Source organism: Nyctereutes procyonoides, unplaced genomic scaffold (assembly GCF_905146905.1).
Source record: "Nyctereutes procyonoides isolate TBG_1078 unplaced genomic scaffold, NYPRO_anot_genome, whole genome shotgun sequence".
NCBI lineage: Eukaryota > Metazoa > Chordata > Mammalia > Carnivora > Canidae > Nyctereutes > Nyctereutes procyonoides.
The window spans coordinates 339,660-364,844 of record NW_026575132.1 but is presented as its reverse complement, the minus strand read 5'-3'; the positions used below and the strand labels follow the sequence as shown (position 1 = coordinate 364,844).

The following is a 25,185-nucleotide window of genomic DNA, read 5'->3' as shown; positions in this document are numbered from 1 at the left end:
CCCCACGGCCCAAAGCCCCCTGCAGTCCAGCGGACCCCGCGGACCCCCGCGCTCCCCCCCCCCACCGAACGCCCCCGCGGCCCCACCCCCCGCGGCCCCCGGCAGCCTCCCGTCCGCCCCCCTCTCCCGCGCAGCGACGCCCTGCGGCCCAAAGCTCTCTCTGCCCACGCCCCCCGCCCGCCCCCGCTCCCCCCGCGGCCCCATGCCCCCCCCCGCCCTACTCCGCCCCACCCCCGCGGCCCAACGTCCTCGGCTCCCGCGCCCCCGCGTCCCCCATGGCCCCGGTGGCCCAAAGCCCCCCGCAGCCCAGCGGCCCCCGTGGCCCCGGCGGCACCCGCTACGCCACCCCCCTCCCAGCAGCGACCCCCTGCGGCCCAAAGCCCTCTCGGCTCCACGCCCCCGCCCTTCCCCGCTCCCCTGCGGCCCCGCTTCCGCCCCTCTCGCGGCCCAATGACCCCCCCACCCTACTCTGCCCCTGCCCTGCGCGCTCCGCCCCACCCCCGCGGCCCAACGTCCCCCACCCCCCCCCGCGGCCCCACGCCCCCCCGTGCCCCACGCCCCCCGCGCCCCACGCCCCCCGCGGCCCAGTGCCCCCCATGCCTCCCGCGGCCCCACACACCCCGTGGCCCCCGCTCCCCCCCGCGGCCCCCTCCACCTCCCTCCTCCCCCGCGGCCCCCGCTCCCCTCCCCGCGGTCCTGGGCCTGGCCGGCTCCTCACTGGCGGCTGCGGGCCGGGGGCGGGGCCGGGGCGGGGCCGGGGGCGGGGCCGGAGCGGGGCGGCCCGAGCGGGCGTCCGCGGGGAGCCCCGCCCCGGCCCGTATAAGCGCGCGGGGCGCAGCGGGCGGCGGGCGGCGGCGCGGGGTCGGGTGCGGGCGGCGGCAGCGCGGCCTCCGCGCCTCCATAAGGCTTTGCCTTTCCGACTTCAGCTACAGTGTTAGCTAAGTTAGGAAAGGAGACCCCGAGGGCCCCGGTTCTCCCGCTCCCTGCCCCGCGGTCCTCGGTGCTCGGCGGGGCCCGCGCCTTGCACGCCTTGCCTTGCACGCCTTGCACGCCCTGCTCGCCGGGGGAGCCAGCGGCCGCGGCGCTGCGGGGTCGCCTGGGGTCATGCCCAAGGCCGGGGAGCAGGCCCGCCCGGGAGGATGCTGCGGTGAGTGGGGCGGGGGCGGCGGGGGCGGAGGCGTGGGGGGACAGAGTGAAGAGGTAGGGTGCAAGGGGCGCCCTCGTGCCCTCTGGGGGTCCGCACCTAGTGACCGGCGGTGCTAAGGGAAGAGCCCGCGCCTGCGACAAATGCACATGTGTGTCCCACAAACGAAGTCGTAATAACCGTGTTTGATAAGAAAAATGAGCGTGGCAGCCCGCGCACCCAACTCACCGCCCCTCTCGCTGTCTCGCAGGGTCCCTAGCAAACTACCTGACCTCCGCCAAATTCCTCCTCTACCTTGGCCACTCTCTGTCCACTTGGGTAAGTGACTGCGCACGGTGACTCTTACAACAGACTTTTGCATAACTTCTTGTTTCCTTTCGTTCGGACCAGTTTCATGAAGCCATCCTCCAGGTTGGCCAGGCAGCGAAAGGAAGAAACCATCCAGGTACACCTGTTCTAATGAAAAAATTATTTTCACCAAAGATATTTTCCCATAGGGGTTAGTGAGTGCTACTGAATTATCATACTTTATATATAGATGAACAACCCTCCAAAGATAAAATGAACAAACACAGGAATATTTGCAATGCCTGTAAATTTGTAGTTTGCATTTCAAGGCTTAGTAAATGGTAAAATTTGCTACTAAGAATGGACGAATGTCTCCTGTATCTTCTACTTCTACATTTTAAGCTATTTCTCACTTTCTTCTTTTGTTGAAATGATAAGCTCCAGCATATTACACTACGAAAATAGAGTAGAATAGTAGAATGACTGACTTGCGCTAAAAATAGCATACTCAGATTAACTTAAATATAATTGACCCAAGAGCAAATATCTGAGTGATAAAAATCCTCTGCTTTAAAAATGTCACCCATTGGTAGATCTGTGTGGGGCATCTCAGGCTATCTTAAAAACTATCACCCACTGAAAATTAGCCATGATATTCATAATCTCCCTCCGACTTCCTCTGTGGTCCTAGAAGGCCAGTGTTTCATGGGCCTAGGTTCCTCCATCAATACCCCAAAAAAGAATAATCCCAAAAGGATGCTGGGTGTGTGTTTAATTAAGGATTAGAATCTTTAAACAATTGTTCTTATTGCTGAAAAGCAGTATCTGGATAAATTCTTTTTGTGCCTCATATATGATATTTAATTTTAAAAAATCATATATAAGGAGGGAGAATTTTTAGGGTAAATTTTGTGAATGTTATTTTCTTTCTAAATTGGGAACTTCTATGGGATCATCCTTAAGGCGTGAATGCAGACTACTGTATGAGGAAATCTGTACCCATGCCCTGGGGAAATTATTAAGCTAGGTTATCAGCTCTTTAAGAAATAGCAGTTCAAAGATGGCTTTGGCTTTTTAGAAAGGCCAGCTCCTATCTCCCCAGAGGCTGAGACGAGGATGACTCTGCAAATACACGTAAACAAATTGAGTGTGTTTGGTTTCCAATAGCTGATGATTCTAAGGAGCAGTCTAGTGAAACTACTCCTAATTATATCTAAACCAATAGTTTTTTTTTTCTCCTCCATTTAATTTAGTAAGTATTAAGTATTCTAAAAGCCAGTAGCCAGTGGTGGAGACAGTATCTGAAGCTGTCATCTTGTGACCTGAGCCTCTCTCCTAGGAGAATGAGGTGCCTCGCTCCCAAACACTCATTATGTTGTTTAATGTTTATATGCCCTTTCGGTATTTGGTTGGGAGGTCAGATTTGCCAAAAGGGTGGAACTCTAGTTGTTCCAGGAGGATTTTTTTGCCAGAGTAATTAGAAGTCCCACAAGAAAAGTGACAGACATTTACCCCTACCTTACCGTAAGTTGAGCATAGGGACTTCTTGTGGAACATTGGATCAAAACAAAACAAAACAAAACCCAACAACTACAACTGTATAAGGTTGAGTGAAGTTTTACTTCTTGTTGCAAAAGAGGAATGCTCACTAACTAGATCATTCTGCCTTTTAAGTTTTGTCTTCTGTTCGACACTGATTTTGTTCGAACAAAATCTATGTGCTTATGTGTATGTATACACAGATATACCCTCCTGCCTATCTATCCATTCCCCCTGCAAACTCTACCAAATCATGGTTTCCTATACCCTAAAAATAGAGGTGTTAGCCTAGAAGGTTCTATGTGTGTGGAGCTGAATGCCTTTTGTGTCTGTCTGCCAGTAGATCAGTGCATCTCTCCCCGTACTGTCAGGATACAAAGTACTGCAAGAACTGGGTCTTGTTGTCAAGGGCCTTATAACATAGCTTGCTTGGGCTTTAAAAAAATGTATCTGGTCGCAAAAACCTAACCAACAGCAGAAGGCAACGGAGAGGGGTGGCCAGTAGTTTATTTCTTGCATCATTATCCTATGGGCTGTGTGTTCATAATCTGGATGTCTGCACGGCCCCAGCCCTTATTCCTTTCAGGCCTCTGCTCAGAGAGGTCTCTACGTCACGCTCAATGCCACCTTCCGTGCACGCTACGTCATATTTCCTCACAGCAGTTATGCCACCTGCACTGCTCTAGGCTTGCCCTTGGTCTCGGCCCCCTGGGTACAAGCTACATGAAAGTATGGACCTTGATTTTATGTCCCACTGGGTTTGTCACGCCTGCAGTAGTGCTGGGTACATAGGGCCTCTCGCTAAGCAGTGCGGGCCTAAGCACTGGGATCCTTCATTCACAGATACTCAGTTGGCCCCCAGCCCTCAGTCCACTGGGGTACACGGGCATGTAAACAAATCATCAAAGTACAGGGAGCGCACATAGGAGGGCAGGAAATGGACGTAAGGAAGGAATGGGTGGGCTCAAAACTGCACTTGGTCAACATTTACTTGGACTTTGCCTGATTCTTGGGCTTCTTGAGCATGGACTCTGTTGCCACTTAGAGCCCAGACCCTTTAGGAATTGAGGTAACTAGAGCAATTTGATGCCTCTCCATCAAGGAGGTGTTGTGTCATATAAAGATAAACCAGAAAGAACATTTTCATTTAGTAGCACTTGTTTTGATGGCCTGCTGTGGAGGAATCTAAAAATCTTGTGAGTAAAAGATAGTTAAAAAACAAAGAAAGAAGCAGTAGAAAGTAATATTTTTTTATTCTTTACGTTAAGAGAGGAAATTTGCTCATGGAGGCAACTTGTAGTTTAGGGCATGTGTGTGTTTTTTGTCTTTTCCTTGGGAGCTCTTCAGAGGAATGGAGATTAAAGTAGGGGAGGTACTTTACTTACTCTTTATTCCTAAGGGAGCCACTTGCTCTCCTTATGCCATTGTATTCTAATTCAGCCTGGATTTGCTTCTCTTGTTAAAGATCAAGAAAACAGTTTGTTATTCTTATTGACATCTTCCCCTTAATATAAAGTTGTCTTTTTATTGGTTGCAAACCAATTGTGTGTCATACACTTTTAATCATTTAGTACAGTAGTATTTGAAACTTAAACAATTCCTGCTTGATTTAAGCATTCTCTTATGAAAACAAACACAAGCTGTGTCAGAAATACTTGGGTACGGTGCTGGTTAATCCTCAAAGTTCGTGGAACTAATCTAACGTACCAGAACGACGTGACTGATAAATCAGTGTAGGGTTTGCCACTTATTTTATATTTTCTCATTTACAGTTGGGATTCACTATGTACCTACTCCTTTTTGGTTTCATGGTATCTAATCTGGGTCATGCACTTGGCTGAGGTTTGAGAGTGCAGAATGTTCTAGAGCCACATTCCAGACCGTCAAGTTAGAATCAGTCTTTCACACGTGGTGCTTCCACTGGCTTCCAGTGTTTGCTTTAACATTTATTTGATCATATGCACCCAATCCACCAAGGCCCTGATGTTACGTTAACTTTGAATTGCATTTCTAAATTGTGTTCCTAATCTCCTACGTCAAGGTTTCTGTACCTTGGTACTGTTGCCATCTTGGGCTGAATAATTATTTGTTGTGGGGACTGCCCTATGCGGTTGTAGATACCAGTAGTACTCCCACTCCCTGCTCCCAGAGTTGTGACAACCCAAAACAGTTTCAGACATTGCCAAGTGATCTCTGGAGGGTAAAAGCACTCCCACAGAGAAATACTGGTCTACAGGAAGATTATTGTAGATGATTGCTATTGTATATGTGCATCAATTTTAAATTTTAAATGCATAGAATTATTTCTTGGTTTTATTAATTTTTTTACATTATTTGATAGACCAGGATAATACTTTGCTCCTGATACATTAAATTTATCAAACAGTTGTTAAGAGACTTTGGAAAGAACCAAGACTCAGTACTTCCACATAGAGTCAAATTCATAAGTAACTTAGCCTGGAAATTTTGTTTCCTGTAGTGATTTCCAGGATAACCAGGGGTAGGTTATATTAGAACATTGTTGTCCTATTTTATGTTAACTCAGATGTCAAAGTTGGAGCCAAAAATCTCAAAATAAGACCCATTAAATATTTCTTACACGTTAATTTACCTGATTCATTAAAAGTGGTTTTTTTTTTGCATTTTGCAGTAATGAATTCCAAAATTTCCTATATAGTCTGAAGAAATAATTAGATTTTTTTCCCCTTTCAAAACCCATCTGTATTAAAATGTTCAAATGAAAACCTGCTTATGGGTTTATTTCTGACATTTATATAAATGAATTTGCCCATATTAATTTCATCTTTCTGAGCCCTGCTCTTTTTTGACTTTGAAATTTGTGAAATAGAGCATGGATTATTTATTTATTTATTTATTTATTTATTTATTTATTTATTTAAATAAATTTATTTTTTATTGGTGTTCAATTTGCCAACATATAGAATAACACCCAGTGCTCATCCCGTCAAGTGTAGGATATGGATTTTAGAATATTAGAGGCCAAAGAAACCCTACAGATCATGTAGTTCATTCCTCTCAGTTTACAAATTGGAAAGCTGGCATTTTCTTGACATTCAAGGCATATGAGTGTTTATAGGCTATACTGTAGTCTCATTCTGGTTCAGTAGCAAAACTACTTTATGCCTCTCAAGTCAGGATGGGTCAGTTCCAGGCCCGGGTAGAAACCTGACATGAAAGGGAACACATTTTGTCTCCAAAAGCCTTCTTTGGTGTGGAAACTACATTTTTTTTCTAGAGTAATAAGCAGTACGTGTGTTTCATTAATATCATGTTTTTTGGGTTTACTTAGTAAATGGGCCAGAGCATTTTCTGTTGGGCCATGATGGATGGTTTTAACACCTGACCCATGCTCAATTCATAGCGAAGTTGTTGACTTTGAAAATCTCATGGCATAGCTGGAAAGTACCTTTTTGATAAGGAAGCAACTTCCTGAGTAGAACTGACTAGAAAGTAAAAAATGATTTCATCAAAACATTTTTTCTTCTTCAAGGGAGATCGGATGTGGCACTTTGCCGTGTCCGTGTTCCTGGTAGAGCTCTATGGAAATAGCCTCCTCCTGACTGCAGTCTATGGGCTGGTGGTGGCAGGATCTGTTCTTGTCCTTGGAGCCATCATCGGTGATTGGGTGGATAAGAACGCCAGACTTAAAGGTGAGTAGAGGTAAACTAAGGCTCTATATTCGTGGGACCCATGCCTGAGCTAAAGAGAAACCAGTGTGACTGACCCATTGCATCTGCCTGCCACTCCTGAGTGACGGGATGCTCAATGGCAGCACTTCTGCCTGGAGGGTCCTGGGGCCTCTGCACAAAGTTGGAATGCCAAGATATTAAGCTTATAGATTTTTTTTTTGGCTCTTTGGCAGTTCATGGATTCCAGATGTTAATAATTAACACCATAGTTCTTTTCTGGGAGGAATGTTAAACATTAAAAGTTTGCTTAACTCTGGTGTTTTTTCTAACCATGATTTGCACTGAAATCTGTTGGTATGATGTTGCTGGGGCAGCTTTAACATCTGTCCTCTGGGTTACAGTGTTTCATATAGAGGCATGTGTGAGGAAATAAAAAACTGTATATTTAAGGGAGAGTATCTGAGTCTGGGTCATGGAGAGCTGAATTACAAATTTTTTAGGGAAAAGGAAGAAGTGACATTTATTCTAGCACATTAGCGCTGTTTTGTGTAGGAAAGAGAGAGAGTGATTGAACAATTCAGTTATGCAGAGTATAAGGGCAATGTAAATAGTAAAATCAGGGCAGAATTTTCCTGAATTTCATTGTTGGTAAGCCAAGACCTGGCCACGTCTGTCTTAGATGTTGGAGAAAGATTGAGATATCAGTTTCCTACAGTGAAGAAAACTGCCCCTGGATGGAGAGCAATTTGGATCATCAAATTCCAGGACTCGATGCTATTAGTGTAATGGTCAAGATGGCCTTTGTCTGTCGTGACAATGGATAGACCAAAACACGTATAGGATGAAGTCTATGAGAAAAACATTCCTAGTGTTTACATCATTATTTATAGGAATGGAGGAATATTATACACAGAGACCTCATGACTCATGGTGGTTGCACACTGGAAATCTAGGTTGGGAAAGAATGTTGAGTTGGATGAGAAAGTGTGTGGTAGGATAGTGGTCTCCGGTTCATCCCATGGAATCCACTCAGATGTCACCTTCCATGAAAACCTCTCCCGTTTCTAGGCTGAGTTCATCATTTCTTCCTCTGTGCCCCCAGGAGGCTTTGTCAGTACCTCTGCCACTGCACTGACCCTCTTACAATGACCTGTTTGCATATCTTTCCTTCCTCTGGTCCATGGGCTCCTGAAAACCAAGAACCTCGTGCAGTTGATATTTAAATCTTGTGCAATGAAAGAATGAGTTCTATGTTGGGATTTTATTCCACACTAATTTCAGAAAGCAGGTTGTTTCAGGCTCTTCTATGACCTTCCAACCCAGCACGAGCTTTGCTGCCCTTGAAGACAAGAGCCCTAATTATACGTTACATACACGACTCTCTGTATTCTCCGAAGTACTTTCATGGGTATTTTATTTGAGCACCATAATGACCTTATAAAGTAAAGAAGGCAGGAATGGCTTGTCATCCTCAGTTTATAGACACAGGCATAAGGGACATTATGTGTCTTGTCCAGATTACCTCCCCTGGTGATGGCACAGAAGAGATTCCAAGTAAGACGGGGGCGTGTTATGTGGTCTGCTGACCAGCCTTACTCCAGTACTTCGTCTACATGGAATTTCCTAGCAGTGGCCTTTCACATTAGAACGCCCAGAGGGACGCACTGCTGCTCTTTATTCTTGGCGAATCTTTGTGTGTCGTCCCTACTTCTGCACACCATCTGATCCAGCCCACCCTAGAGGAGGTTATGGAGCCCACGACCTCTTCCTTAACCCAATTGATAACTTCCTACATATTCTTATTTTAGCTTAAGCAATAAAGAGCTAAAAGACGGATCTTGTCTATGTAATGTAGTTGTTTATGACAGCAAACTTGGAAGAGAATCAACTAAATCAAAATGTGGTCATTATGAATCGCTTCAACTACTTCATCCTTCCTGCAAATTTTATTGGTCTGGTTCGATATGGTGGGTCCTACTAGAAATAGTTCATTCAGGATTCACTTCAGGAATTTTTTTTTCTTGTAATAATTTGCATAGACATTAATGTAGTAGTAGAACAGGAATGTGTGGACAAAGATGGGCCCATTGAGGTATTTTGATTTAGTGAATACTTTATTTCTCCCTCTGTACAGTGGCTCAGACTTCGCTGGTGGTACAGAATGTTTCGGTCATCCTGTGTGGAATCATCCTGATGATGGTTTTCTTACATAAAAATGAGCTTCTGACCATGTACCATGGATGGGTACTTGTAAGTTCTCAGTGGAATTCCTAATGGCAGAAAGTAGGACATCTAGTAGTGGTTAAAAAAAAAAAAAAAAAAAAAGGAAACCCTTTGAGACTAGGGAATAATTTTTTGTAAAGACACAATTGATCTCTGTATCCACTTTAATATCCCCTACAGTTATGTTTTCTTTTAGTTCTTTTACCCATGGTAGGCACTCGTTAAGTATTGTTTGAACTTTACCTCTGTCCTTTTGGGTTCTTCTTATTTGTTTTTAATGGCACTTCTAAGAGTTTATTATACAATTCAGTTGTTAGTTTTCAGCTTATTAGTATTAACCTATAATTTGTTCACGTTATATAAGAAATGTTATCCATGAAAAAAAAAAGGTTATCCATGTATTTATTAATGTGTCATGATTGTGTTCCTCCAATAATAATTGGTATTTCTGTTTGGGGTCATGGACTAAGTAACTTCTTACACCGTGGTCTCATGATAGCTTGATAAAAAAAAAAAAAAGAGAAAGATTTTTGAGGACAGGGTGGAAAATAATGGATTTAATGTTACTGTTGAATCTTCTTATATATTTAGACTGATACTGAGACCTTCAAGGGCAGATCGGACATTAAAATCTTCTAGCGTATTCCCTTTATTTTGTTGATGAAAAAACTAAGACAAAGTGATGTTAGTTGATTACCCATTGCCATGTTGCTAGGAAATATCAGAACTCTGACTTAAATACCTTCTCACTTCCCCTTCAGCATTTTTTCCATTTTGAGAAGAAATTACAAACTACCCCCATCCCATGTTAACACTTACTATGATAATTGTGTCACATGAAAGTGCATATGGCTTTTATAATTTTTGTATGATGTGTATTACAGAGGATACAGATTAGGAAAATATTATGTCCTTTAACTTGACCGTTGGTACTTAATGTCTCATGTCTACAAAGTAAAATTATTTCTTGTGACTTTATGAAGTTAAAAATTTTATTATTATGCCATCAAAGACCATTTTAAAGTACATTGTATGTGCAGTGAAGTAGGTACGTGTGGTGAAACTGACACTTCAACTCCACTTTTTTCATGTAATCCCTCAGACTTTCTGTTATATCCTGATCATCACTATTGCTGATGTCGCAAATTTGGCCAGTACTGCCACTGCCATCACGATCCAGAGAGACTGGATTGTTGTTGTTGCTGGAGGAGACAGGAGCAAATTAGCAGGTAATCAGGTGTTGCCTTTTAACTAAATGGGTTATTAGGATTCACTTTAAGTCAGAGGTAGTAAATGAGGCTTGAGCTTTTTCTTCTGGGTGTTTTTTAAAAATTAATTAATTAATTAATTAATTAGATGGAGGAGGGAAAGAGCAGAAGGAGCGGGAGAGGGAATCTCAAGCTGACCCCACTCCAAGTGTGGAGCCTGACGTGGGGCTCTGTCCCAGGACCCTGAGATCATGACCTGAACCAAAATCAAGAGTCAGCCCCATAACCAGCTGAGCCAGTCCTGCACCTGTTCTGGGACTGTTGAAGAACAATAGGTTGAAAACATCGTCTTTGTCTTATCATCACATTGTCTCAGTGCGATGATTTATCTCACTGTTATAAAGTTGATTTATAGGACAGTAAACTTCTCTTTTATTCTATACAAACCTGGCAAGTGGAAAAACATTTCTTTTGAGCTCTTTCTTTTAAATTCTGCTAACATTCTCTAAATGTTTACTTAAGATTTAGAACAGTGAAAATCTGGCATGGGATTATATGAGTCATACCATGGATTTTATTTTTCTCCCAAGCGAGTGGAAGCGCATTAGTCCTAAAAGAGACTCTAGTAGTTAATTCCTGCAACTTTAAAGTTACAATCTAGAAGTTTTGTTACATTACATACAATATAACATAATTGCTGTTACAAATACGAAAGAAATTAAGGCCAGAATATGATTTTTAAGAAGCCTACAATCTGGGCAGCCCGGGTGGCTGAGCAGTTTAGCATCTGCCTTTGGCTCAGGGCATGACCCCAGGTCCCGGGATCGAGTCCTGCGTCGGGCTCCCTGCGTGGAGCCTGCTTCTCCCTCTGCCTGGGTCTCTGCTTCTCTCTCTGTGTGCATCTCTCATGAATAAATAAAAAAGAAGTTTACAGTCTTAGTTGCCCCTGAAGGGCACTTGACAGGATGAGCACTGGGTGTTATACTATATGTTGGCAAATTGAACTCCGATAAAAATAATACAAAAAAAAAAAAAAAAAGAAAAATCTAGTTGCCTACTGGAAACATATACAAGCAGCCAGGAAAAGACAGAAGAAAGCTTACATGGCAACACGTCCTACTGCATCGATACCACTCGGGCTCAGAAGAACTCCTGCCCTCCACCCTCCCTCCGCCCCCTGACACAGACGCACAGGGACTGGTAAGGACACAGGCTGAAGGAGGAGGGCACACTGTCCCCTGATCAGCTCGGCCGAAGTGGCCCGTTGAGCTAAGGGCTATCACAGGCCTGTTGCCCAGGCGTCCTGCCCGACGAGGAAGCCGTTGCCGACGATTTAAACGGCTCATCCCAGGACGGAAGGTGGGAGTAGGTGCTGGGAGAGCAAGCGACTTGGGGCCACGTGGCTGAAAAAGGAAAGGAAGTGGTGACAGAAAGGAAATGAAATCTATGGAAGGTGCAGAGGGAGAAAGAGGAATTTGCTTAAGTCACCACCTTGTTGCGGCAGAGTCAGGATCTGGGCGAAACCACAGTGACTCGGCGGGAGGCGTTTGAGTAGGAGGAGTTAGCACGTGTGAGGGCTGCTCCAGGACATGCTTTTTACAGGTGAAGCAGTGATTCTCACTGATTTTTTCCCCTTCCTGTAATCACTTACTGATAGGAAATAATTTCATGTCTGTTTGTCACAGTAAACTGTAAGATAAGGCTTTGTCCTATTTTGTTTGTTTTTTCCCTGTTATTTCCTTTCTCTCTTTAACATACTATTTTAAGTATGTAATACATGTCCATGGTTTAAAATTCAAAGGGTATTAAAAGATATGTTTGGGAAGTAGATCACGTACATATCTGCTAGAATATATTTGGGGGGCGGGAGTTGGCTTTTAAAGTGGTTTTCTTTTCTCTTAATCTGAATTTCTTTTTTTAATTTTTTTAATTTTTAATTTTTATTTTTTTATTAATCTGAATTTCTTTTTTTTTTAAGATTTTATTTCTTTATTCATGATAGTCACACAGAGAGAGACAGAGAGGCAGAGACACAGGCAGAGGGAGAAGCAGGCTCCATGCACCGGGAGCCCGACGTGGGATTCGATCCCAGGTCTCCAGGATCGCGCCCCGGGCCAAAGGCAGGCGCCAAACTGCTGCGCCACCCAGGGATCCCTACTCTGAATTTCTTAACTCATTTTGACTCTGAAGTCTGGAGGGGGGGAAGTCCTGAGGAAAGTGAAAGTTACCCAGAATCCTTAATTTATTCTAAATATCTACATAAAAAAAAAAAAACACCAAAGAGTCCATGTAACTTCGTGGGCCTTTTGATGTCCCAGAACAAAAACAAAAATGGGGCCTTTCTCTGCTGCCCCTTATTACCAGGAATAATTGCAGAGTGGGAGAGACTAGGCCAACCAGTCCATTTGCTAACCTTCTTGAGTTTCTCAAGTTTGAGAAAGGAAGTGAGCTGCCCGTCAGACTTTGGTCCCTTATGAGCTGTTAGTCCTTGGTGCCTTTTTGCTTCCAGCCAGTAGTGCAAGCGAGCAGCCTAGTGAAGGAAAACCTCCGCGTCGTCTTTCCTCAAGGTTAAACATTCACATCTGTTAAAAAAAATTAATTAAGGGCTGTGCTTTGAAGTAGGATAGAAACTTTTCTACGTCAGAAGAAGGTCAGCAAGGATCTAACTATGGATTTTTGGTGCTGCTTCTGCTGTAAGGCAAAGAAAGTTGCAGGATGGACGGGAAGGAGGCGGAGAGAGAAAAGATAGAGAAAGAAAGGACGGGTACAGGGACTCCACCTGCCACCCCAAGTACCTGTGGGCGTGAGTCTCTGGACACAGAGGCACCTGCTGCAGCCAGGATCGTGGATGTCATGGGCATTTTGCAGGCTGAGTTTTGAGTCACCAGTGAAAACTCTTAGGAACCCATGCAGGGGACGAGGCAGGCTGCTGCGCGTGTGCGGCCTCGTGTGCGCACGTCCGCAGTGGGCAAGGGCGGTGTGCCCAAGCAGGAGAGGTTGTAGGCTGGATGCGCGGCGCTCCCATTCTCTTGCCCCAGTGTTTCTTGATTTCAGAGTAGGTCTTAAAATTGGAAGTTGTATCACCGAGGGTTTAAAAAAAGAAGAAAAAAAAAAAAGAGCAGGAGACCGTTTCCCTGGAATGTGAAAAAATTTTAGAATTTCGGTGGCATCAGGCCAGACTATCAGCTGCTAACATCTAGTTTGGACGGTTCCAGAAAAGGAATTGTTTTCCTACATAAATACTGTTAATTAATCTGTTAACTGATTTGCCTGGGTCCTTGCTTTAGTGTTCTATCGAGACGTTGTCTTGGGCCATGACCCATAGCCTGTCAAACCCGTTTGAAGCTCCTTCCTTTTCCCAGACTTGTGACTCTGTTTTATTTCCCTCCCTGTTTCTTGGTCAGCCGTGGTTGGTCCTGGCTTCTGAGGTTCTGGGCCCTCCGTCCTAACATCTGCCAGTTGGCGCGGTCGCATATGCGAGCTGCGTTTGTCATTGGAACTCTCTGCACTAAAAATCACCCCGTATTTAAGGCAGACGGACGCACTTGGTGCCCCTTGCCCAGCGGGTCAGCAGCTGATGAGGTCGAGGGACCCTCCGCAGTCGCAGGTGGTGGGGCCCGGCAGGCTCAGGGTGCAGCAGCCTTGGGTCCTGGGAGGGAGCCAGGCCAGGGCCCTGCCGCGAGGCCGCTTCCCCCCTGCCCGCCCCTGCTCCTGCTCGCTCTCTGCCAGATAAGATTTTTTTAAAGATAAAATAGTAGCAAGTAGCTGTTTAATGTGAGTCCTGCGCCGCGACTGTACTGAGAGCAGTTGCACCAGAGCCGTGAGCACACGCGTGTGTTTGCATTGCAACAATGAGAAGCTTGTCACGAGGATGTGTTCGCATGTGCAGAGGACATGCTTGCCTCCCGGGGGGCTGGAGGCCAGGGGGCAGGAGGTCGGAGGTCTGGAGGCCGGGGGCAGGAGGCCAGAGGAGCTGGAGGCCGGGGGGCTTGAGGCCGGGGGTCAGGAGGCCAGGGGCTGAGGCCGGGGGGGCTGGAGGCCAGGGACTGGAGGCTGGGGGCAGGAGGCCAGGGGGGTAGGAAGCCGGGGGGCAGTAGGTCGGGGGCTGGAGGCCCTGGTGGCCTGCGGTGGGTGGGTGCCACCTGGCAGGGGTGCAGCGTGTCACTGTCCCACTGGTGCCGCCCGCTGTAACTGGCTGGAGGCTGCTGGGGCCGCGAGCACCGAGAGGAGGAGCTGGCAGTGGCCTGTGGGGGGGCCATGTGTCCCGTACCACCTTCCCCAGGTGCCGGCGGGACTGGGACTGCTCAGTCCTCCCCTCTACTCCGAGGGGCAACAAGAAGGCACCTTGGTCTTGTCCTCCACCCTGACCCCGTTGTACACTCCCGTGGGCACCCGTCTCTCCAGGCCGCCGCTGCCTTCCCAGCTCACTCCTCCTGCCCCCATCAGCCCCGCCACCTGCCACCTGGCCGGCACCCACACATGATTGCGGGTGCTCCCTTGTCCCTGCTGTCACCCCTCTTCTCTCCCTTCCCCACCCAGCTGCAGTGCCAGGCTGGGCCTTCCGGCCGCACGGGACCACCACCAGCGTCTGGCCTCATGCACTTGGTCTCTGTTCCTCCTGCCACTTTTCTTTCGTGAGAGCCCGCTGAAACCATTTTTGCTCACTCTCCTCACTTAGCGTTGGTGACGTGGGGCTCAGGTTGGCCCTTCATACTGCCAGGTGATCGTCCTACCGTCTGCGGGAGGACGAGGTCTCACCTCCTTTCTCCTTGCACAGCTCATCCACACCTCCTCTCCCAGCCTCACTTCCAGTTATGACCTTGCTTTGTGTTTTACTGAGAAAATAGGAGGAATGAGGAGTCCCGTGTGCCCCCACCTGCCCGAAGCCGTGTGGGTGGTCTGCGCCCTGCTCGCATCCCTGGCTCCGCTCCTCTCCAGGAACTCGTCTGCTTGTGCGCCAGGCTCAGTCTCCACCCCTTCTTGTCATTCTCCCCTGCATGTAGACGTGCAGTAGTTTTGCTTTTCAACATTTTCGCCTCTCTCTACACCTCCGCTCCCCGCTTCTCTGTTCTCCTTTTCAGCAAAACTTAAGAAAAAAAATGTCTAGGCTCACTCTTCTCAACTCCTCTCCGCGGTCAGGGCTTTACTTTCTATGACGCCAGGAGGCAACGTGCATGTTGTGAATCCAGGGGATGCCACTCACTTAAAATAGCATATAAGTGGCATCTCTATCTCCTGGAGCTGGCACCAGCCTCTTAAACCAACCTCAATCAGGCATTTGCCCTACTGCCCTAGCAGAACTACTCTTTTTTGAGGTTCCCCAACCTTCCACATGACCAATCTAGAGCTTCTTGTCAGGGCTCATCTTCCTTGACCTATCAACTTGACCAAGCAGCACTTGCCAGTTGATTACCCCCTCCTCTTGGAATCAGTTGCCCCAGGGCTTCTAGAATACCACAGTCTTCTGGTTTTTCTCCTCTTTTACTAGCTCCTCCTCATTTTCCCTGACCTCTAGGCATTGACATGCCTAAAACTGGATCCTCAGATCTTGTCCCTTCTGGCTCTACACTCAGTCCCTTGGTTGACCTCATCCAGTTTCACTGCTTTAAAACTCAACCAACTGGGGTGCCTGGGTGGCTCAGTCAGTGAAATTTCTGACTCCTGGTTTCTGTTCAGGTCATGATCTCAGGGTCATGAGATCAAGCCCTGAGTCCGGCTCCGTGTTCAGCGTGGAGTCTGCTTGTCCCTCTCCCTCTGCTCCTCCCCTCACTCACACATGCTCTCTCTCTCTCAAATAAATAAACACATAAAATCTTAAAAAAAAAAAAAACACCCAAAAACTAAACTCGACCAGCTGATGACTACCAAATCTGGCACCTACTTCTTTTCCTCAAGTCCAGACGTATTTAACTGCCCAGTTGATGTGGCCTCTTGACGGTCAGTAGGCCTATGAAAATCAGCATCTCTAAACTAAGTACTTACTCTTTTGCCCCAGACCAGATCCTTTTGAAGTCTTTCCTTTCCCAGGAAGTGGTGAGTCTATTCTTCTAACTGTTGCTCAGGTAAAAAGCAACAAACTTTACAGTCCTCCCTAATTTTTCCCTTTCTCTCACACCCAATATCTAATCACTTTGCACGACTTCCTGATTTTACCTTTGAAGTGTATCCAGCATCTATTTCTCCATCTCCATTATTACTGTCCTGGTTTATGCCACATCGTTTTCTACCTGTCGTCTTGCCTCTCTGCTCGTCTGCACATCCCTCACCCTCATGCTACACCTCAGAAGCCAAAATGAACCATTAACAGTGTGTCAGACTGTGCCACCTCGCTGTTCATTAGCTTCCAAAGGCTCGCTGACTCATCATTGTCCAAGTCGACATCCATAGAATGTTCACGAGACCCTGCGTGACTGGGCCAGTCCACCCTCCCTCTCTGATCTCATCTCTTCCACACTCTGCTTCAGCCCTGCCAGCCTCCGTGTTGTTCTCTTACACTCTAGGCAGCTCCTCCTGCCCCAGGACTTTTGCACCCACCTTGGTCTGGAATCCTCATTTCACCAATATCCACATGACAGGTTCTTTTTCCTCCTACTGCTTCATGTGTCTGCTGTGATTCTCTTTTCTTCAGTGAGCCCTTTCCTGACCCTGCCATATTTAAAACTGAAATTTCTCTTTTCCCCTGAGCACTGTCTATGCCCTTTTGTGCTTTATTGTTCACCCTAATGTTGAATTAACATCTGACATGCTGTGTGTGTATATATCTGTATATATGTTTGTTGATTAACTCTTTTTTTCCCATGCGAAGGTAAATTCCATGAGAACAGGGCAGGATATTCATTTTCTTTACAGTGACAGATTTGGTGCCTAACTCATAATAGGCATTTAATAAATGTTGAAAAATGAATGTAGAGTCACTTCATTTAAAAAGCTGATGTTTTCTAAAAAAAAAAAAAAAAAAAAAGCTGATGTTAGACTGATTTATGCAACCTCAAGGGAATCATGATTTTTGAGGCAAATTTAATGTGACTTGTTCCAAACAATAAATTATTTCCAAACAAAATGGTATGGAATGTTTATGGAAATTTGCATTTTAGGAATCTAAGCTCTTGGATTATGAGTTTGTATTATGTAAGTTGGCAGTCTCTCTTTGATAGTTTTGCACACTTTTCTACCTCTTTTACCTCCCTCTGTAGATATGAATGCTACAATACGAAGAATTGACCAGTTAACCAACATCTTGGCCCCCATGGCTGTTGGCCAGATTATGACATTTGGCTCTGCAGTCATTGGCTGTGGTTTCATTTCGGGGTGGAATTTGGTGTCCATGTGTGTGGAGTACTTTCTGCTCTGGAAGGTTTACCAGAAAACACCTGCTCTAGCTGTGAAAGCTGCTCTTAAAGTAGAGGAAGCTGAATTGAAACAGCTGAATTTACATAAAGGTAATCTCAACACAATGATCAATTCCTTTTATTCTGATGTTTAGACCTTAGGCGTTGGTGAAGACCAAAACTATGTCGAATTTATGTCAGGTTTATTACTGCTGAAGGCCTGCATGAGGTTAGATATATCGCTTTGGTAGATGAGTCACAACCCTGGGGTTGGATGGCCTGAGGACAATTCTGGTTTGAATCTCAGGGGGTTGAAGTGGAACCGCTGGTCCTTTTCCTTAAGGTGAGTAGTAGACATGGAGGGGAAATTAATTGAGGGATGGCTGGGAAAAATTGAGCCATAGGAATGGAAAGAACAATGGGGAAAAAGAGAGAATAAGAGAATTCGTAAGAGTCTGTGAAGAGAGGAGTTACATGGCTATTTATAGAACAGTAGAAGGGAGTGCGTGCAGGCATGCAGGTGGGCATTTCCCAAGAAGAGAGGAAGTTAGGCTTCTGGGTAAATGGAATCTTAACAGGGCCCCAGAAAAGAAGATGCTGTGTTTTTCCAATTATTATATTTTTATTTGACGGGTTTTCCTGTTACTGACTTTGGTGGGTGTATAATTCCTTTTTTTTTTTTTTTTTTTTTTTTTAAGGCGGGAGTATAATTTCTAACGGGGGCGGTGGGGAAAGGGAGACAGACTACGTGAGAGAGACGGGTATCGGTAGTATGTTGTTTATTTAATATAAATGCTACTCGGAGATTGTTCCATGGCTGAAATTCTTAGATTAGTCAAAGCAAATACATACTATATTGACACATATAATGATGTCTTTTATTAACAGAAACTGAGCCAAAACCCTTGGAGGGAACTCATCTAATGGGTGAGAAAGACCCTAATGTCCATGAGCTTGAACATGAGCAAGAGCCAAGCTGCGCCTCCCAGATGGCCGAGCCCTTCCGCACCTTCCGAGATGGCTGGGTCTCCTATTACAACCAGTCAGTGTTTCTGGCCGGCATGGGTCTTGCTTTCCTCTATATGACTGTCCTGGGCTTTGACTGTATCACCACAGGGTACGCCTACACTCAGGGGCTGAGCGGGTCCATCCTCAGTATTTTGATGGGAGCATCCGCCATAACTGGAATAATGGGAACCGTGGCTTTTACTTGGCTCCGGAGAAAATGCGGCCTGGTTCGGACTGGTCTGATCTCAGGATTTGCACAGCTTTCCTGTTTGATCTTGTGCGTGATCTCCGTGTTCATGCCTGGAAGCCCCTTGGACTTGTCTGTTTCTCCTTTTGAAGATATCCGTTCTAGGTTCATTCAAGCAGAGCCACTGTCCACAATGACACCTACAAAAGTACCTGAAATCATCTTTACAACTGAAATGCACGTGTCCAACAGGTCTGACCCTGCTGGTATTTTCCCAGAGACGACTCCCAAATCTGTGCCCATAATCTCTGTCAGTCTGCTGTTCGCAGGCGTCATTGCTGCTAGAATCGGTAAGTCTTTTTTTTCTCTGTGTTGATGAACTAGAGTGTCTCTTTGCAATGTAGGTTCAGAAAACTCAACGATAAATAAATGACCTGAAATATTCTGAGTGTGAATTCAAGCAAAATCCATTATTTATCCTTATGTACGTTCCCGTCTTTAATTATGAAATTTTTATTTTATAGTTTAAAATGCAGTGTGTATATATGTACATATACTGTCTTAAAACGTGATTAGGGCTTGAAATTTTTTTATAGATGAACATCTTAAGTATTGTAACTTAATTTTCAAAAAGATACGAGCTTTAATAATCATAATGCCATTTAGTAATTTAGAATCTTTATATTGCTATAATTCTACCAAAAGGACTATAATTTAAAGGATATTTGTATAGGACAAAGTAAAAAAGATAATGTTTTTGGTCTCAATAAATAAAAAAAAAAAGACATGGTAGCTGGAAAAAAAATCCTTCAAAAGTTTGTCTAGCTTTTGTGTATTTATAGTATACTTTGCCAAACAAATGGATTTCATAACTCTGGAAGGAAACACTGTGTAAAGACTTCTTACAAGGCAAAATTTAAGTAATTATTAATAGAGTACTGGTGAATTATCTCTGCCTGAATTCGTTCTTGAAATGAAACCGTATTTATCTTGTGATAGAATGCAATTCATTAATTTATCAAAGACAATTAATATTCAAGGAAGACAGCTTTATTGTAGGGGCTTTAGAACCCAGGCAGTAAACGTAATAAACTTTAACCATAAGGATATGTTAGTACATTCACTTTGAGCCTTAAAAATACTCTTACTTATAGTAAGATTTATTGTCTCTGATTTCAGTTTTGCTTTTGTAGTATAAATAGTCACAGAAAAATTGAATTAAGAAGTTTGTAGGGGATCCCTGGGGGGCTCAGTGGTTTAGTGCCACCTTCGGCCCAGGGGTGATCCTGGGGTCCCGGGATCGAGTCCCACGTCGGGCTCCCTGCATGGGGCCTGCTTCTCCCTCTGCCTGTGTCTCTGCCTCTCTCTGTGTCTCTGATAAATAAATAGAATTTTTTTAAAAGTTTGTAGGTTAGACTTATTACTGTACGGTGGCTATAAAAATCATTTCTTGAAGCCACTAGAAACCTAGTATTTTCTATTTTATTTTTCAAGTTTTTATTTAAATTCCAGTTAACATACAGTGTAATATTCCTTCCAGGTATAGAATGTAGTGATTCAACACTTCCTTAAAACACCAGCATTTTTTAATGAAAAAGAATTCTCAAAGGCAAGGGTATGATGAGTATATATACTTGGTGACTTTAAGGTAAAGAGGCCAATGTGTATTTTGTACGTGTCACCATTTTTAAACTGTAAATCATTTGAAATGTAAAAGCTATAAATTAAAATTCAGTCTTTGTAACAAATACCTTTTATTATAGGTCTTTGGTCCTTTGATTTAACTGTGACACAGTTGCTGCAAGAAAATGTAATTGAATCTGAACGAGGCATTATTAATGGTGTTCAGAACTCCATGAACTATCTCCTTGATCTTCTGCATTTCATCATGGTCATCCTGGCTCCGAATCCCGAAGCTTTTGGCTTGCTTGTGTTGATTTCAGTCTCCTTTGTGGCAATGGGCCACATCATGTATTTTCGATTTGCCCAGAAAACTCTGGGCAGCAAGCTTTTTGCCTGTGGTGCCGACAATGAGGAAGTCTCGAATGAAAATCAAGCGAATACGTCTGTCGTGTGAGACGAGTTAACTGCTGCTGCCCTTGCTACTAGGTTCTGTAGAGCACATGTGCTTAGCTTGGACTTCAGCATTCCCCCCAATGGCTAGGTGTTTCTCTCTGGTTTGACCCCGGTCGTACTGTGAGGGCTAAAAGCTAGTTCAGAGGCTTAGGTCAGAGGCAATGAGCTGGTTAATTTTCCTTACATTTAAGGATGGGAAAAAATAGGAAAAGAAAAACTCAGTTTAAGCGTAGAGAATAAAATGGTAACACTGATTTTTCCTATTTCTTGTGAGCAGACCAAACTTTACAGGAAGAACGGTTAGTCATGTGATTGAAGTCGTTCTTTGGCAGATATTTGTTATCTGTGCAAGAGTTCAGAGGTCCCCCCCCCGACTCATTCATATCCACGTCTAGCTAATGCACTTTCTTTTAGCATCTTAGTCACGTTTTAGAAAACATGTTCTGCTTCAAGTGTGAAGATGGGAGTTTGATGAGCAGTATTGTTCTCCGTGATCCTGCTGATTGTGGCAGTTCGCGTGCGTGTGGGAATGCGGCCGCGGCCTCGCTGTTACCCTGCGGGGCTCTTGTTACCCTGCGGGGCCGCTGTGCCGTGTGCCCTAGCCCGTGGGGCCCTAACCCGGCCGTCATGGGGCCCTAACCCGGGCTCAGGGCCTGGCCAGGTCACACGCAAGGGCGCACTCCCGGGGCTGGCACCGTGTCCCTCAGGACAGCCGTCCCGCCACCTGACGGAGCTTTCCACCAGCAGATGAAATGTAGAAAGCAGGCTCACGCTTGGGAAGCTTTTATTTTAAAATCATTTGATTTACTTTAACACATGCTTGGGCAGAGCGTCTTTACTTTCACTGTTTTGTACCAAGGAGTCATTTTTACCCAGTTGTAGCCGAGACTGTTCATAAATGTGTCCCTTTCAAATGCCTGTGAGGAGAATGGAGGGAGAGAAACACGTTTCATGGAGTTCTAGAAGACTGCTTACAGAACTGCTTTAGGGTCCTCAAGCCCTCGTGACCTGCGGGCCCCGGGCCACCCGCGTGCACTTTCCAGGAGGCCCCCTCCAGCCGCCAGGGCTAACCTTTTCCCTGTCGGATGATGTACTGATTCCTGTTGTAAAATCTTTGTAAACTATTTCTATATAAAAACATTTTTAAAATCTTGATTCTTCTTTCCTGAGTTGCGTTCCTCAATTATTTGACATTTTTTTTCGCTACAGCACATCTGCCTGGGACACAGGGCATTGTCCCCCTGCCAGGTCCGCGGCCTCACACCCTAATATTTAGGGTCGCTCCACTGTGCGTGTGTACGGGTTACAGCGGCCCCCATAAGCACGGTCACGATGAGGCCCAAGCGCTCTCCCCTGACCTGGCAGAAGTCATGAGCCCTCGGAGTTCAGGTTTTCCTTCTGCAAAGTGGGGAGGCTGCCCTGACGCCTGCCCCACCCACCCCCAGCTCCCCTGCTCCAGTCAACCAAGTGCGGTCCCTCGAGGCCCTGCGGACCCCCCAATGGGGCGGCGTTGGCACTAGGGGCCGGGCCCAGCAGAGCCGCTTGCAGAGGCTGCCTGGCCTCCCGGGGCCACATCCTGAATTCAGCGGATGTTTACTGAACACTTGATCTGGCTGAGGCGTCCGGGATGCAGCTTTGACTCACGCAGCGTTGATCAGAGGCCCCTTTTCTTCCCCCTCCAATTGGGAAGTTGGGCACTTGGGTCATCACCCCGAGGCTCTGGATCTGCTCGAGGCCTTTGCACAGACAGTTGAGGAGTCTGTGAGCTTTGGCTGCTCTTCTGGAAGAGGTCCTCTGTTCCCTCCCCTGGGGGTCGAGCTGGGGTTGGGCTTTCTGGCCTGAGTGTTTGCAGCTGTAACTCAAGGCCTGTGACCTTGTAAAATGGATAGAATCCTGTTAGCAAAGGAAGGTCGAAGTTCTTAATGTGGAAATTTTGCCAAATTATGGGTCTGGGGAGGGAGAGAGAGGCTGTGTAGGAGGAAGGAGCTTGGGGTTGGAGACCTGAGAGGAATTTTTACAGCTGCCTCTCTTATCTTTGCAGAGTATTCAGAGCAGGAGGGGGGGGGGGGAGGAGTATCGCTGCTGGCCTGGGGCCCTGCTGTTTACCCCGTCAGGCACCGGAGTAGGCGGTGGGGTGGGGAGGTGACCTGGGCCTGTGTCCGGGCCTGTTTCTAAACCAGGGTACAACCTCAAACACCTGCAGGGTCACGTAGGTAACGATGAACCAAGTGGATCAGATACAGGAAAGTGGCCTTTCATTTAACTCGTAATTACATTTCACAGAAGAATCACTTATTTTGTTCCCAGTCAAACGCAAATTATTACGTGCTTGTTGTGCTTCATTCCATGTGGGCTTCTTGTGCTGTTTGTCCCAAAGTCCGTTCTCTCAACATAGGCATTCTCTGCCTACTGAACGCAGAAAGCCATCTTCCTTCCCATAAGGAAATAGGCCTTCTTCCATTTTTTCTTGAATCATCTGGTTTGCTTGATATTCCTTCCATTGCTCCCTGCCTCGTCCCTCACCAAAAAGAAAGAAAAGGTAGGAGAAGTTTCTTTCCTATTCCCCATAGGACAAAAAAATAACAATGCAAGAGGTGCACTGAATGGGACCCAGCCCGGGAAGTGGGGGGCAGTGGTGTGGTCGGGCTCTGGCAAGCTCCAGGGGCAGGTGTGCGGGCCCTGTGTTGCATCTTTCGATCTTTCAAGAGAGGCTGGGAATCCGGAATTTTGTGCCAAATCTCCAAATTATTAAAGTACTGGCAAGTAATTTGAAAACGCTAAAACATCTTCCCAGCCAAACAACCTATCTATGGGCTACCTCTGAGCCATTTTTGAGTTTTTCTCTATGAGGATAGCCTGAACGAGAGGATGATATTCTAGTAAAGTGAAAGAGAGGAGGTATATACACCAAAATTGTGGAGTACGGAGAACAAGAAAGAACCGGGCAAACATATTCATGGTGAAAAATGTTAAGCTTTTAGACTTCCTTTAATAGAGATCATTTAAGGTCAAATGATCTATTCATTTATTACCTGCCATATTGACGTCAGTGAGCGTTCTTTATTCCATGTGGTAAGTTTACACTGTTGGGTTAAAGGATAATGATCATTTTAAAAACCTTTCTCTTTTTAAAATTTTATTTATTTATTCATGAGAGAGAGAGGCAGAGACAAGAGGGAGAAGCAGGCTCCATGCAGGGAGCCCGAAGCGAGACTCGATCCCGGGACCCCAGGTTCACGCCCTGAGCCGAGGGCAGATGCTCAACCACTGAGCCACCTGGGTGTCTCTAAAAAAACTTTTAAAGTTTTCCTGAATTAGGTAGTATGCTCCTGTTTTGAAAAAGAAAAAGTGAGAGCAGAATTTTATATTGACAAAGTCTCCCTTCCCATCCTACTCCCAGAATCCGCAGGAGAGCCACTGTGAACACTTTGAAGTGTATCCTTACAGATAATTTCTTTGTAATAAGTTTTAAAAATAACTCTTTATGCCATTATTTGGTTGCTTCACCAAGATTATATTGATCTCTGTCTTTATACCTGCTCATTGACTTATAAGTGTGTATTTTCCCCCAAATTCTGAATTCAAGTCATGTTTGCATTAAGACTGTTGATAGAGCCACTTGATGGGCTGAGTGCTGGGTGTTATATGTCGGCAAATTGAACTTCAATTAAAAAAAAAGGCTATTGATAGAGCAATTAAAAAATTTTAAAACAGTAAAAACTTTCAAAACAAAGAAGCAGTATACAAATCTCTAGTCTAACACATTTATTATGATTGAGAAATAAATTTAGTCTGAGATTCCATTCAGCCAAAAGGCCACTGAGTTTTTACCTTTCCCCCCCAAATGACACTTACTCGAAACTCTTTATTCCCTCAGTTAAACATTACCACTGCTGTAACGACTCCCTTTTTCCCCTGGGTCCACCTTTCAGAATAATCTTTGCTATCAGGACATTTTTGTTTTACAACATAGTAATTCAAGAGTAGAGTTGAAATGTTGGGAGAACCTTGTGACAACACATACATACACATGTATCACAAACAAGTCTGAACTGGCTACGTTTAAGTCACACGTTAAAGGTTAAATCACTTTTTTCCTTATATGGATACTTGTTTACATTTTCCAAGTCCAAAAGGGAGCAAATATTTTATCTAAAGGATGGACAAATGAGAGATCAAAGTACAAGTAAGTGTTTTTTTTTTTTTCCACGTTCTTCACCCTGGCCTTTGTGCAAATTAGTATATATTTTTCTATTTTCACATTTCCCTTATTGTATTTAACTGGGAGAAAGGTGCGCCACAAAGTTCCTGAAATGGTTATATTCTCAACTGTCTTAGAAAGCGGTTGTCTGGGGATCCCTGGGGGGCTCAGGGGTTTGGTGCCTGCCTTTAGCCCAGGGCGTGATCCTGGAGTCCCGGGATCGGGTCCTGCGTTGAGCTCCCTGCCTGGAGCCTGCTCCTCTCTCTGTCTCTCTCTCTCTTTCTCTCTCTGTCTCTCTGTGTCTCTCATGAATAAATAAATAAATCTTAAAAA

At 45.4% G+C, this 25,185-nt stretch overlaps 1 protein-coding gene across 2 annotated transcripts; it reads left to right on the top strand.

Moving 5' to 3' along the window:
* The first annotated feature begins 840 nt into the window (after window positions 1–840).
* On the top strand, window positions 841–21,806 carry SLC40A1 (solute carrier family 40 member 1). 2 transcript variants are annotated; one of them, XM_055345209.1, is made up of 8 exons: window positions 841–1,147; window positions 1,395–1,462; window positions 6,483–6,642; window positions 8,756–8,871; window positions 9,947–10,073; window positions 17,246–17,491; window positions 18,269–18,925; window positions 20,339–21,806. In XM_055345209.1, the coding sequence occupies exons 1-8, from the start codon at window positions 1,105–1,107 to the stop codon at window positions 20,650–20,652; spliced, it is 1,731 nt and encodes a 576-aa protein (XP_055201184.1). In that variant the 5' UTR covers window positions 841–1,104; the 3' UTR covers window positions 20,653–21,806. The 2 variants fall into 2 exon arrangements, with proteins under 2 accessions (XP_055201184.1, XP_055201186.1); XM_055345211.1 differs by lacking the exons at window positions 841–1,147; window positions 1,395–1,462 and adding an exon at window positions 1,467–1,589.
* The last annotated feature ends 3,379 nt before the right edge of the window (window positions 21,807–25,185 follow it).

What these genes read in the sequence shown, in the direction of transcription:
- SLC40A1 (XM_055345209.1), top strand. Translation starts at nt 1,105, where the DNA reads ATGCCCAAGGCCGGGGAGCAGGCCCGCCCGGGAGGATGCTGCG. An exon ending in TGTACCATGGATGGGTACTT is followed by an intron (nt 8,872 to 9,946) that starts GTAAGTTCTCAG and finishes GTAATCCCTCAG; the next exon opens with ACTTTCTGTTATATCCTGAT. An exon ending in ACAGCTGAATTTACATAAAG is followed by an intron (nt 17,492 to 18,268) that starts GTAATCTCAACA and finishes TTTTATTAACAG; the next exon opens with AAACTGAGCCAAAACCCTTG.